Genomic DNA, 15,020 nt, shown 5'->3' with positions numbered 1-15,020 from the left:
CCGGACTTTCTCAACCACGCATGCCTGCGGATTGTGGTACTTGCCGCCATGGCCCTGCTGATACTGTCAGCAGAATCAATGCCAGTTTGAAGGGACTCACACATTGCATCTTTACCATCTCTGATGATATTTAAAAATGCGTCCCTTTCTTCTCCTTCCTGGAGGCAGTCAGCCGCTGATGAAGCACACTCCCAAAGAGTGTGGCTGAACCTAGCGAGCGTACAAGTCACATTAATAGATTTTAAAGCCATGCTACAGGCCGAGAAGACTTTCTTAGCCATGGCATCATATTTTTTATCATCCCTATCCTGTGGAGCAGTGGGGTATGCAGATGTACTGCCTGATGAAGATGAAGTTGCAGCGTGGACCACCAGACTCTCTGGAGTAGGGTGCTTAGATAGGTATTCAGGGTCAGCAGCAGATACCCTATATTTCACTGACAACTTCTTGTTAACCGCAGGGACAACTTCAGGAGTTTCCCAGTTAGTTAAAATCTTTCTTTGTAAAGCAGAATGAAAGGGAACCACAGGATTCTCCGGTGGACCTTTATCCAGAATATCTGTGAGGTCATCCTTTTGAAAAACAGGTGAAGGCGCAGACCAACCCATGAACTCCATAATTCTTGACATTAGGGTTCTATAAGGGGTTTCAGCATGTTCCCCATGGTCTGGTTTGACGAATTCCACTTCTGGGGAAGTGTCTAGGCCACTTGCTTCCTGTAATGCATCCTGAAGATCTTTCAACCTTCTTTCCTCAGAGGCAAAAGTCTCTGGTTCAGGTGATGTGGTCCTCTGCAGTCCAAAAGGCCTTTCTTGATCAGAATCTTCATAAACTGAAGTTAAGGGAGGATGCTCTGGCCTGTGAAATGGTATAAAACCCATCTCTAAAAGCAGAGGGAGCCATCATCAGTGGCCTTGAAAAGGTCGATGTCGTCGACGCCGATGTAAAAATCCTCAAAGGCGCCGACAAAGGCATCGAGAAAACTGGGAGAGGCCTCGAAGAACTCGAGAGGATTGGAATCCTGCTCGAGGATGTCGACGACGTTCTCGACGTCGTGTCGGAGGCTCTCCGGATAACCGTTGGCTGTGGAGAAGCCGTGTGTTTTTCTTTTATCGGTGTCGATGTCGGCGTCGACTCGATCGACGGATGCATCGAAGAACCCTTCGATAACGGCGTCGATCTATGCTTCGAAGGGGCTTTCAATGATGGCGTCGAAGATGCTTTACTTCCCGATGGCTCATGGCGCTTTCGGGTCGACTCTTTCGCTGGGTGCTTCGGCTCGCGGAGTTTAGATTTTTTGGGCTTTTCACCCGGGGTATCACCCTCAGCTGACTTCGAGGGGGCCGAGGCCGCTTTCTCGAAGACGCTTAGCATCTTTTTTCTGAATTCCTCCCACTCAGCCTGAGAGCTGTGTTTTGTGGGGCAATTTACTCTTTCAGGGGAACTAGAAGACGACAACAAAGGAGATCTTCTACGTCTCTTTTTCGAGTGTCTAGACCTCGACGAGTGGTGGGAGCCACTTCGAGACCTAGAACGAGAATGCTTTCGACGGTGAGGAGACGAATGTCTCGACTCTACCGCGGAAACTTTCGAGGAAGTTAAAACTGACTTACCTCTCTCGAGCTTCCCCCTACGCTCCTTCAAGGCTTTCGCCATCATGGATAGGCATTCCTCACACTCCGAACACTGGTGTTCGATTCCCAGACACCACAAACAGATCCTGTGATGATCCGTCAATGACATTTTCTTCCCACAGTCTCGGCATTTTTTGAAACCGGACCGAGGAGTCGTCGGGTCGGAGGAGGAAGCCATCAAGTACGAGTCGGTTTTCTCGAGGAAATATGAATATATTTCGACTGACGAACTGAGCAACGGTATTCCGAGGCACACGAAGCGCGGAAAAACGGAACTGAGCAATGGACGCTGCGCGCGGCCATTTATAGGCATGATGACGTCGGCGTCGATACGGCGGCTGTCGAGGAACACCTACTCGACGGATGTCGACGCACAGCACCCTCTACTGGGAAAACATTTTTCCGAGGCCAGCAAGCTGAAAATACAAATATCATAGATAAGGAATACGTCGGAGGACACAATCCCTTCGAAATTGTATTTTTCGACATGGGCCTTTAGCTGTAAATAGGCCAATTTATCAATTATTTTGATAACATAAGGCACATTGGTAATAGGCCTGTAGTTGTCATTATTCGCTGGATCGAGGTTCTCCTTTTTCAGTAAGGGTGTGATCCATGCCGACTTCAACAGTTCCGGCACCAGACCCTCATCAAAAGAGAGATTTACCAATTTAGTGATCCATGGAACCAGAGTTTCTAAAGACACTTTAAGAGTACTTGTAGGACAGTCGTCGGCAGGACAGGACGTGTCTTTGAGGTCTTTTATGATTTTAAATACTTCATCTTCAGTATAGTGTGTAAAGGAGAATTGAGGAATATCGTTTTTGCAGTTGCTGGGAGAAGTGGTGTCTGAGGTTTTGCGTAGATGTTACATTACCTAGGGCTTTTTTTTTTTTTCTTTTTCCTTGTGAGAATCAATCTTGAGTGAAAAAGCATCATGAATGCTCTGGCACCATTTATTGTCCTTGATGATATTATTAGAGGTTGGGGTCTGACTTTGGAATTCTGCTAAGATTTTAAAAAGCTCTCCTGTATTTTATTGAGCATTCACTATTCTTGCATTGTAATGTGTGGCCTTTGCTTCTGTGATGAGTTTTTTATAATTAATGACAGATTTTTTATAGTTAGTTTGTGTGCTGTCGTTAGGATTTTTCCTCCAGGCCCTTTTGAGAGCTCTTTTTTCTTGTCTGGCTACAAGAATTTCATTGGTGAACCAGGTGTTCTTTGTGGTTTCAGTCTTTATTGTCTTCATTTTTAGTGGGGCAAGATCGTTAAATGTTTCTTTAATGTTATTTGACAAGTGGTTGATAAGTTCAGAGGATTCCGTGAAGTTAAGTTTAGAAGACAGCAATGTGGTAAAATTAGGAGCTGTTAGATTCTTCAGGTTACGAGACATTTTCTGTATGCGTGGATGGGCGTTAGTTTTGGAGGAGGGGATGGTAGTGAAATCTTAGCTTGAATAAGAAAATGGTCATACCAGATACATGGTGTGGCCGAGATATTGGAAATATTGACATTTTGAGACAGAAGCCAGTCTAGGGTGTGACCCTTATTTTGCGTGGGAGACTTCATCGAAAGAGGTGATAGTGTCCATCAGCTTGGTGCCTGCTTTGTCCTATTGGTTGTTAGCCCATTGATTAAAGTCGCCCATAATGATAATTGGGCCTTTAGTGGTACACATCTGGGCCAGTAGATCACTTAACTGTTCTTCAAATAGGGGCATGGTTTATGGTGGGCGATAGATTGTTAGTGTATTTAAAGTGGTGTGAGGAGGTTTTTATTTTCACCCATAAACTCTCACAGCCTTCCGGAGAGGTATGGGGAATCTCATAACATTCGAGACTTGATTTACACATCAGAGCCACTCCACCGCCTTTGCCCTGCAAACGATCAGCTCTGAAAAGAGTGTCATCGTCGGGCGTGGACAGTGTAGCTTGGGTGGGAAGCTCGGGGTTGAGCCATGTTTCAGTTATGCCAAAGAAGTCGGGCTTAAGCTCATTAGTTAGGTCTGAGATTTCCACACCGTGCTTGTATAGCAAGCGTGTGTTGAGAAGGGAGAGAGAGCACCAACAAGGGTGCAATCTTTGAATTCATATTTGACTTGCAGTGTTTTCTTTAAGCACATGATGAAACAAAGGCAGAGTGCAAAACAACTTACTTAGAAGAGGATGCGTCTGCTATACGCAGAGTTTCCCCTCGAGCCGGCGAACTGCGGCGATGACCGGTGAAGACCGGCATGACCCAGAAGCGCCGGCGCTGAAGCGCCTGATCAAGAAGAACCCTAGGGGTTCTGGGAAATGTAGTTCGAGAAAACTAATTCCAGTTCCTTGCAGACCTGAGAGTGCTTTGCTCTCTGCCACTCACACCAGCAGTCATACAGTGTGTTACCTAGACAGTGGTGCGTTACACAAGAAAGTCCTAAACAGTTGAAAATCAGGGAATCACAAATAAAGTCGACCTAGGAGTCGTGCGCAGCATGATGACACGTGCAAACAGGTAAAATGCCAATGGCAACAGCAGTACCTGTGATTGCTAAATGGAAATCTGTAGTCCGCTCAGATCCTATGCCAGTGCTGAAGGAAATTCTCTCAGGTTAGTACTCTTGTCACTACCACGGTCAATTGTTCCTTTCAGCAAGATATCCCTGCACAGCTGAAACAGGCCATTGTCCTACCACTGTTAAAGAAACCTTTGCTTGACTCTTTGATTGTGACCAACTACCACCCTATTTCAGTCCTTTGCTTCTTTATCAACGTATTACAGTCTTTGGTGTCTACTCTTCTATCTTCTTATCTTGAACACTCAACCAGTCTAGCTCCATTTCAAATACATTTTTGACAAGGTCAGGGTACCAAGAGTACTGCTGACGGCAATGGACGATCTGGCTATGCTGCCAGAAAAAGATGGAGTGGGTGCTCCGATATTACTTGTTCCGACAGTAGCGTTTGACCATTCTGTCTTGTTGTCCAGTCTGGACACAGCAAGTCTCTCGGAACTGTCGTCAGACAATTTCCCTTCCTCCTTTTCTGTCTCGGTATCACGCTTTATCATGCAGTGTTCCTCAGGGCTCTGCCTTGAGTGTTATTCAACCTGTATGTTCAGTCGCTGGTTGCGCTCATCTGCTCCTATGGCTTCAGAAGCTACGCCTAAGCAGACTCGCATATTCTGGTGTGGTTAGATGACCAATCTGAGGCGTTGTCAAAGCAGTGCAAGCCCGCTGTCGTGAAGGGCTGGATGGATGGAAACTGGCTTTCACTGAATGGGGACAAGACAGAGGTGATGGTGGTGGGTCCCCCCCTCTAAGACTTCTCTCTGGATGTTCTGGCTGTCAGCTCTGGGTGACCTTCCCTCTCTGGTTACGTTTGTCAAGAACCTAGGAGTTGTGCTGTCATCAACATTATCAATGGCTGGACTATCTGCTAAAGCTTCTTTGCAGGATCATGCCTTTTCTACCAGAGTCTTTGCGGCCTCAGGTGTTGGCATCTTTAATCTCCAGCTGTATGGATTACTGTAATGGCCGCTACCTGGTTCACCCTATGGGTTTGATCCAGCGTTTGTAAAACATGGCAGCCAGAGTAGCAACACGAGCGCCATATTAGTGCAGTGATCCATACATTACACTGGCTCCCTGTGGCTAAGAGACTCCAGTTTAAAGCCCTAGGCATAGTACATCGGGTTTATTGCGGGCTGGGCGCTGAACTTCTCCAGGATAGCTTTAGGCCTTAGATTCCAAACTAGGTCCTTGTGATCAGAAGCGGCCAATCTGGTAATCATTCAGAAGTTTTGGAGAGCTCGACTGGGTGGCCGTGCTTTTTTGGTTGTTGTGGGCAACCTGTGGAATGGGTTACACAGGAATGCAGAATCTAACGAATTATCTGCAATTCCCACACGCACTAAAAACAATCCTTTTTTAAAGTGGCAGTAGAATGCCCTTGGTTAATTTCCTAGCACCAATGCGCCCTTGTGGTGGATGTGCGCTTTATAAATAAAGTTAAACATAATGCCACCCATTTCTTTAATTAACTGTTAAGGAAGTGGCCGCAAAGCTAGGCATCAACATCAGCTGTGCACAATAACAACCCCAGACCAACGGGAACAGGCAGGAAAATGCAGGCAAATGCACATCCCCTGTAAGGAAGGCCTCATGTTCACAGGGCAGCATCTGTCCTAGGGGAAGAATTGAAGGACTAATTAACTGCGTTAACTAGATCAATACAATGCGTTTGTCAATAGATCGCACAATGGCTGTCCGAAGAACCAACCAGCGCTGCATCTACTTCAATGCCTTCACAGCTTCAATGATCACCTTGTGATACACGGGTGGAGTGAACCAAGAGAACGGACAGTTTAATGTCATCTATGCCACTCCATTTGCTGTGAAGGTCCGGGAGCTGTGTTATTGGGTACACCTTTCTAATGTTCAGAAGGCTCCCGATGCCACACACCCCGCCAACGAGCAAGGCAACAGTACATGAGTGAAAGTGCACATATATTTGCAGAGTAATGTATCAGCAGTACATATGATCTAGTATAGTCTGGTTATAGTGTTCATTTCTCTTTTAAAAAAAAAAAATATTTTTGATTCTCTTTGCATATTCTTGCTCTTTTCATTCGAGAATGTAAGTAAAGTTTCTCATTGATGAGCCAGGTTCAAAATGCAAAGACAAATATATTTCGAGGTTTTTATCTATGTATACGTGCATCATGCATGTCACACTGAAAATATGTTGTGCCTTTATGTCTGGTTTAGCAGTACATTTAGTGTATTGTTTTATATAGTTGGAGCATATAATAGGGGGGATATCCGAGGGAGGCGTACAAGGTGTGTGCGCACATATCAGAACAGGGATATTCACACCATACGGGGAATTTATAATAATACACCACCATGTTGGGACGCGATGTCAAAAAATAAATACTACATTATCAGAGGCAAAGTCACATGTGTCACACAACCTAGGAAGAGATCCGATTAGCATATAGGTTTAGGTTTTACAGTTGGTATGGGGACATGAGCTTGGTGGGGAAACAGAGGGTACATGGGAATGGTTATATTTCCTCCTTAATACCACACGCGTCGGAAGCACCCAAGGTACTGATTATAATTATATAATTGCTCTTTTAACGCGCTTAATACCAGAGATTAGTTTCCAAGCCCGGCATCGGAACCTATGCTGCGCTGCCATGCCTCAAAGACAAACGGTTTTCCCCTGAGCCATCTCCTCCCCCCTCAAAGCACCACAGGAGGTTCCGTTCTTGGATGCTCAATGCTTTGTCCATCTAGCACTGTGTAGATTGCGAAGCACATTCAAAACCATAGTATACGCCTTCTGATGATGGATCCAGACGAACAGCAGTGTGCCTGCAATGCCAGAAGCCTACAAAGTTTGCAAAAACCACACATGCAACTAGAAAGAGTGAAGTTTGTGGCTAATCTGTGGGATGAGACTGCTCAGCTGTACGGCAGGGGGCCTAGAACAGACAGACAAAGTAGTGATTCAGAGGGTGAACAAAGCAGGTCAAGAATACTGGGGGAAGCACGTGGCAAAATGAACATGGATTGAAGCAAAAGAGAAGACGGTGAAGGTGCAGAAACAAGAAGAATATCAACTGCTTCTATAATGCATGTGATGTCTCTTTGTACTGTGACAAACATTTCAGATCTCAAGAAAGGACCAGTTGCAATGATGCATACCTGGGTCTGTGGCCAGCAGTTCTTGCACCTCCCACCATTATGGAAGGGCGTATGCTCACTGACTGCACTCAACCCTTCTCGGGATCCCAGAGCCTTCGGGTTAATGAAGCTGAGAAACAGATTGTATTCGATCTGCTCACAGCCATGGAGGGAGTTTGTTAAACTGGAGAATCCTGCTGCACTGATGTACCCCAAACAATGCAGCAAACCGCTCTCATGAAAATAATAAAGGCCTTGCACACCCTCAGCGTTCATATGCAGATGGAAACTAGGCTCCAGAGGAGTGACTGGCTCGATCTTTTCTCGAGGGCACCATCGTGGCTAGGAGCGATCGTCAAGATACTAGTGCCAGTGGTGGTATTCATGTTGGTGATTTTCTGCATGTGCCAGTTGGGACTTTGATGCTGTGCTAAGGCGGTCCCTAATAGTGCAAGGATGGTTACAATTGGGGCAAGCAGTGCACCTTGATGTACAAAGGATGGTCAGGTACAAACAGGACCCAAATAAGCCCTGCATGGTGAGAATAGAAGCTTTGATCCCCCCTGGAACAGTTACCACGGCCCACCTGACCCCAAACATTATGTGAATCACTGGCTAGATTTAGAAGTATATGCGGGCTGTAAATATATATCTTACCTGCACCCCAGAGCAGTATGCTCAAGCAGGAGAAGGTCTGTGCTCAATATGTGGAGTATGGGTGCCTAAGGAAGGTACATGGAGATATGTGGAGGAGCTTGTTAATATATGATTAACTAAAGGTGGGAATGTTGGGCGAAAAGTGGCAGGCCTGAGGTGATTCAGGTCAAGGTGATTTTAGAAGGGAGTGTTGCAAGTCAGTTAAGAGATGGAAGGGGGGGTCCCACTTATAGAAGTTACATTGTAATGGAACCTTAGCAAATTGTAACCTTAGAACTATGTGGTTAGCAAAACCCCATTTTAGAAGGTAGACGCCATTTTGAAATTGAGGTCCAGTGGCATGGCTATGCTAGTATGCTTACAGTTAGTCCAGAGGTTAGAAGGGCGTGTGCGTTCTTCACTTGCAGCTCCGCAGAAAGTTATATTCCTGAACATACAAACACACGCATGCAGTCCTTATTGCATCTTCTCAGTAGTGCATGCCTCCCAGAAGGAATGCATCCAGCAAAGCCAAGAGAGAAGCCCAATGAATCTTCAAAGAGCAATCCCACAAGACGAGGTGCAAAGGCTTTAGGCCCTCGCCAGTCCAGATCCTAAGTTACAGCTACCTGAGCCCTCCAAGTTTTAGACAAACATTTGAGTACACTGACCAACCTAAGACACTTGGCCATATAACTAAGTAACCAATTGATCAGGAAGATCAGAGACAAGTGACTGGCTGCCACCACCATCCGTTCATGTCATTTGTGCTGCAAGGTGCCAGGGGATAAGGTAACATTTATGCTGCGGGTGGGAAAAATGTGGAGGCACAAACGTGTCTGGGAAAGGAGCAGCGTACATGTAGTTCTGAGAAAGTTATATCATCCTCCAAAGTATCCGCTTTGCTCATGTCCTGGTTACCAGGTGCACTGTAGAATTGTGAAATAATGAGTTGTGTGTGACTTAATTGACAAATAATGTACTTTGCTGACAAAAGAAGATCCCGACTCGGCAGGAGATGCAGGGAACAATTGCCTGGCATATCCTATGTAGCAGGCTATGTGTATAAGGTCACACCAACCAGTTACTTGGATTTATAACCTATGTGGTGTACGTCACTTGTGACGCTGTAAACCTTTAAAAGCTATTGCACATGCTGTTTTTGTCAAAGCGCTCCGTGGCAGCTGAGTTCTCTGTTGGCACATACTCGTATTTTTGTGAGATTCAATCTTGTTGTCCTTGCAAGAGGTGTGCTAGGCCTTTTTCCCTTAGTAGGTTGTATTTTCTCTGGTCTGAGCGTTGAGGGGTTACTCTACAATAGTTTGAGTGAATATTGGAGCAGTACATTTTTAAAGGGAATGTCATTAGGACTCCATTTAGACAGCTGAAAACCCCAAATACAATACTCATGCCCAAGCCCCTTGTTATACCAAGCCAACACAGACTTTCAAAATGATCGAAATCCTACCTGAGAATATGTAATTGTAACCAGTTCGTCCATACAGCTCGCCCCATCCAGCTAGCGTTGCAGACCTGCAAATATGCTGCAAGGTAAAAACAACCATGCTCAAATCAACTTTTCTCAAATTAGCATCAATCATGGACAAATAAATATGTCCTAGGAAACTTGAGATCTACAAAGAAAATGATCAATGTATAATAAAATGTGTGGAAGACTGACAACTAGCCAGTTTTGCTTGACACGCACTAATACTTCCAAGATGTGGAGGGAAAAATAAGATTATGGGATACCAGGGTGTATTCCATTTGACACTATGACTCTGAAATGGTTTGTGGAACTACAATTTGTGCAGGTAGGTGTTGTAAATGTGCATATGGCTAATTGTTAGGTTCTGCATTGGTTCAGTTGTGAGACCTAGGTGCATGAAAACGACAATTCTGTTCCCATAATGGAGAAGGCTTTCAAAACTCTACCGGCTAAATCAATGGTACTTCGGCCATTACCCCATTCTTGCACAGTACAAGCACTGGTTGTCCAAAGCAGGGAACGCGCAGCACGGTATGTTGGAGTGTGGGTAGTGACAATGAGGAAGGAGTAGAGGGAAAGGAGTAGTCACAAGCAGTACTTTACGTTATATATTCTCTGCAATCTCCTTTCAACCTGTCCGTCCTTATACCTTGCCAATGGCGTGCAAACTTCACACTGCAACAATACATCAGTACCATTGCTGCTCTTATTAACACTCACCATTCAGAACAATTTTGACTAAATCACTACAAAAACATATCTCCACCACTGTGCTCAGCAAACTAAACTACTGCTTGTGCTACGTCTTGGCCTTACCTACTACTCCCTCAACTTCACTACCTACACACTACAACTTACCCAGCTCCTCCCCAGTTCTACCTACCAAAAAGACTCCCTTTGCAGGTTCCTTCAAGTCAACAAAGCCATCCATGTTCTGTTCCACACCTGGCTATCTTGTCTACTAAGCATCTTGTTGACCCTGCACTCCATCTCACATTCCCGTGACTCCACTAGATTCTGCACTTCGACCTATTCTCCCCAGATCCATTGGATCCTGCTGCCCAACTCAAAGCCAGCCATATTGTATCCCTAAGATCAGCTTAAATAGTCACTTAATTGCTAACTGAGGTTTCCCTCCGCTCACTCTCCCAATCTCTCCCACCAAACCCCATCACTCCCTCCAGTTTCCGGTAATAATGTGATTTTATATTTGTGTACAATACCCCTTAGTATGATGCAATGCCCCCTTAAGTTCACATTTCTGTTCCTTCTATTTGTTGGTCTCGTCCGTGGTCTATGTCCCACTTCGTTCATGCCCTTAAACTGGCTCACCACATGTGCTCATTTTGGTGCCATCGCTTTAAAGAAGACAAATATTACTCACCGTAATCGTATTTGATGATTTGATCTGCTTAGATTCACATGCTGTGCATATAGTCCAACATCTAATGGTAATCGAAGAGTATTGCAGCTTTCTTTCAAAGATCGAACAGGGACGTCGACATGGGCGTGACTAACACTACCCCCCCAATGTGACGTGTAGTACACAAAATCCTTCACACATCAAGGTCCCACCAGTTTTGTTCTGCCCTGACAAAATGCTTGAGTACATAAGAAAAAGGCAGCAAGAGGTCTCTGGTCCTACTCCAAGAGAGGAGGAAGGGTAAGCATGCGTGTATCTAAGCAGATCCATTACTCACCATAATCATATTTCTGATTGTATGTCTTCTGATGCTTGTGAATCTGCTTAGAATCACATGTTGTACAGATAAGCAAGCAGTACCAGGAGATGGTGGTGGACATTAGCAAAGAGGTCTTGGCACCGCGTGCCCCACCTGAGAATCAGACTGTAAGCAATAATGTTGAGTGGAGGTGTGAACACAACTCCAGGTAGCTGCTTGCAAATAGAAGAGTAATATTTGCAATAGAAGCTATAGTAGCGTCTATGCCCCCATTAGAGTGAGCTCTAGATGTAAAGGGCAAGGTCTTTCATGCAACAGTGTAATGCATTTAACGATCCATTTGGAAATAGCCGATTTAGAGACAGGGTACTCTTCTCTTCCAGCTGCCACAGAGACAAAGAATTGGCTTTTACTTCCTTAGTGGTTTAGTCTTGAAAATATTGCCTAATCTCCATCACCCCGTTCCTGGGAAAACTCCTGGAGAAGGTTGCTATTAACCAACGTACCCTCCACAATGATTGGTTGGTTGCCTTTATGACCACCAGTCTGGCTTTAGAGCATCCAGAGGTATGGAAACTGCCCTCCTGAACACCTGTTAAGACGTGCTCTCAAATCTTGACTCACTCTCCCTTGGTCCTCATTCTTCTTGACCTCTTCGGCTTTCAATACGGTAAAACACAACATCCTGATCACCTGTCCCCGTGATACCCTGAGCATCACAATCAGGCCCTGGCACTGCTCTCCACCTCTCTGACCGGCCCTCCCAGGTGGAAATTGGGTCCTTTCTCTCCTCCATCACTCACTACTTGTGGAACCCCCCACCCCCAATCTAACTTGTCCCCTTGGTTCTTCAAGATCAACATGGCCCCCCTTGGCCTACTGGATCTCTACCTTTATCTCTAACATCCAGTGTTATGCAGATGACACGCTGCTCTTTCAGACTACCCTCAGCCTCCTCCTCACTCATCCCAGATGGTCCATCTGCAATTCAGTCCAGGTGTGCTGCCAATGATCTCTGCCTGAACGCCAGTAAGACAGTTGGTCCTCATTCTGCTCCTGCTTTTCACACTGGCTGGCCTCCTTGGCCCTGCACCCTAACCTACCAATGAGGCAAGAAATCTAGGATTCATCTTCGACTCCACTCTCGCCTTCTCTTTCCACATCTCGGCCATCTCCAAAAAGCCCCACTACCCACTGTACCTCCTCCGAGGTATTGTACCTTCACTCACCTCCCCCCGGAGGCTCACCACCCCGAGAGCCCAGGTTCTCTAGGCTTGACTATTGCAACAGCCTCTTTCTCAACCTTCCTACTTCTACTCTCCGTCCACCGCAACTCATCCAGAACAGCAAGCCTTAAGCTTGGCCTCAAGCGCGGAGACTGCATATATCCAGCGCTATCCCTCCACTGGCTCCCCATGCCTGCAAGGATCAAGTACAAGGCCCTCTGAATAATCCACAAGGCTTTCTGGTGCCAGGGCCCACACTATCTACAGCGCTTTCTTCCTAAATGCTCTCCCTCTAGAGTTCACCGCTTGTCATCCTCCAACTCTCTGCAGGCGAGCCACTTTCACAAACGGATTTGGGGGTAGATCTTTATCCTCTGCAGGTGCCTCCTTCTGGAACAACCTCCATGCCTCAGTCTTGAGCGGGAGCAGCGCAAGTTCCAGAAAACTCAAGACCTTCCTCTTCTTCCTCTCCCTCTACCCTACTAACCTGTTATTTTCTCCCCTACTCCACCCAGTTTTTGCTGACTGGTTGCCTGGTTCACCTCCAGAGCCTTACAGGTCCCAGGCCCCCCTGCCAGTCTTTACACTTGCCGCTGGGCCACTGCATTACTGCACTTTCTGCTAACGTTCTATGAGTGAAGCAACCTCTATGCACTTAACCCAGGGCCCTGTTGGACTGGATGAGTTTGTCCACTCCTCCCTTCACCCCTCCACCCCTAAGCCCTCTCTTCCTCACACCTCAGTCTGTACGCATGCATTGCCTAAATGTACAAGGACTAATTAGACTGTCCTGCACCCCCCCGCCAACCCTCTAGCTGGGTCGAACCAAACACTTCATGCACTTGCACTAGGAAAAATGCGGCCAGGTCTAGTATTCTAGTTTTTCTGTTTTAGATAATTTGAAAACTCTCAAGGACTAAGAAAGATTACTGTATTCCCTTCTACCCTTCCTGACTAGAAGCACTCCACTCGTGTTTATAAGCGCTGTATAAACAATTACATTACTTGCAGTAAAATCGATGGACGTTGACAATCATGTGAAGTTGGATTTGTTTGGAGAAGAAATTAAAGGAAAGATGTTATGCTTGCCAACAGACGTTTTGTATTGTTTGTTTTAGGTGTTACACAACTTTTTCAAATGTTACTCAATTTGCGTAGTTACAATTAAAATATAATACACACAATATTTAGAGTTCTGTTAGTTAAATCATCAAAAAAGCAATTCCACCTTAAATATTCAAGTTAGGCTAATCAAGCTTTCCTTCAAAATTAAAAAAACATTACATTTTTAATTCCAGCTCCATCACCCATTAGATTTCTAATTCTGCACAGCTTAAATGTCTATTTTTTGTAGATACCTTATTGTGCTAGGTTTAGATAAATGTGCGTTGAATATTTCGACATGCATTCCTTTGTTAATATCAGATAATCCCCTATAAATGAAAATATATTCGATTTAAGGCTTCCACATTCAACTATCAAATGTCTCAGTTTCAACAAATTCTGTTTTTTTTGCAAAATCGTCAAGTGGCATCTATTATTGTTGTTAGCTAGCAATGATTGTTTTTGTAGGCCACAAACCGAACCAGAGTCTCATATCATCTGCCCTATATTGTTGGTCAGGGGTATTCAGGAAAGGTATTGTTTTAGTTCTACAAAAGCTCTGGTTGAAAAAGTCCTGTACATATTACACTAGAGCCAAGTGTTGTTCCAATCTTTCTACCAGTTTTAATTTAGCTTTCGCCGGATTAGTAATGAATAAATCAATGTCAATATCAGCATTGGTCATTATGTCACATCAAATTATGCCATGTATCAAGTGGATTGTTTGTTCTCATACCAATCTCTATTGTCGATCGTATTGAAGGGGAATCTAGCTGATTTGCATTTGGTATATAACATTAGCCAATTCCACACAATGGTCTCGAGTGAAATCAGACCCAAATCAAAATCGAACAATTTGTATAGGGAATGATTTTGGAATTGGCAACAGGGCTTTCCAAAAAGCACCCACAAGGAGATTCAAGTCAACCTGAGTTTTAGGCAATTTAGTATGGGCCCAGTATGCAAATACGGGAACCACTTTTCCCTTGTAGAACATCGGAACAATGGATTCCTTATATTGACTGGATAGCTTTCGCTTGTGAGGCTAAGGCATTAATTTTATTTCTCAGATCTAATTCATACAGGGATTCATTTTTAGAGTCGTTAACCATTATGCCCAAGTATTTATATTGTTTTATAGTTTCAATGTACCTCCCATCAAGACTCCAATTAAAAAAAGGTATGAGTAGCTCTTTTTTGATCCATTGCCATTTCATAATGTTAGATTTGTTGACATTTATTGAGAGCATTTGCAATTGTCTTTGAAGTCCAATCAGAGTACGATCGATTATAGCAAGATATTCAGCATAGAATAAGTGAGGTATTGGCTTTGCTCCTAATGTTGGTGGGAAGGACAGTTATGAAACAGAAAGTACACCTTTTATATAGAAAATTTAATAGTGTGGCTGCCAATATACAGCCTTGTTTTAAGCCTCTTGTTGGTATTTATAGGCAGTGATAACCCACCATCAATGTGACCTGAATCATATTATTTGTGTAAAACTGTTGAAGTGTGCGTAAAACATAGGGCATCCAGCATGTGTTCGTTTTTGGCACAATTGTTTTTTCGGGAAA

The 15,020-nt window shown here is 44.7% G+C and overlaps 1 protein-coding gene across 2 annotated transcripts in view; it reads right to left on the bottom strand.

The window, feature by feature from the left end:
- The window catches only part of MTMR14 (myotubularin related protein 14), an 840,209-nt gene that overhangs the window by 698,013 nt on the left and 127,176 nt on the right, over positions 1-15,020 (bottom strand). For both annotated transcript variants that reach the window (XM_069643242.1, XM_069643241.1), the window contains exon 4: positions 9,413-9,488. In XM_069643242.1, the coding sequence (XP_069499343.1) occupies positions 9,413-9,488 (76 nt within the window). The remainder of the gene's footprint in view (positions 1-9,412; positions 9,489-15,020) is intronic.

Source organism: Ambystoma mexicanum, chromosome 2p (genome assembly GCF_040938575.1).
Source record: "Ambystoma mexicanum isolate Mex_15411 chromosome 2p, UKY_AmexF1_1, whole genome shotgun sequence".
Lineage (NCBI taxonomy): Eukaryota > Metazoa > Chordata > Amphibia > Caudata > Ambystomatidae > Ambystoma > Ambystoma mexicanum.
This window is presented reverse-complemented; position numbering and strand designations above follow the sequence as displayed.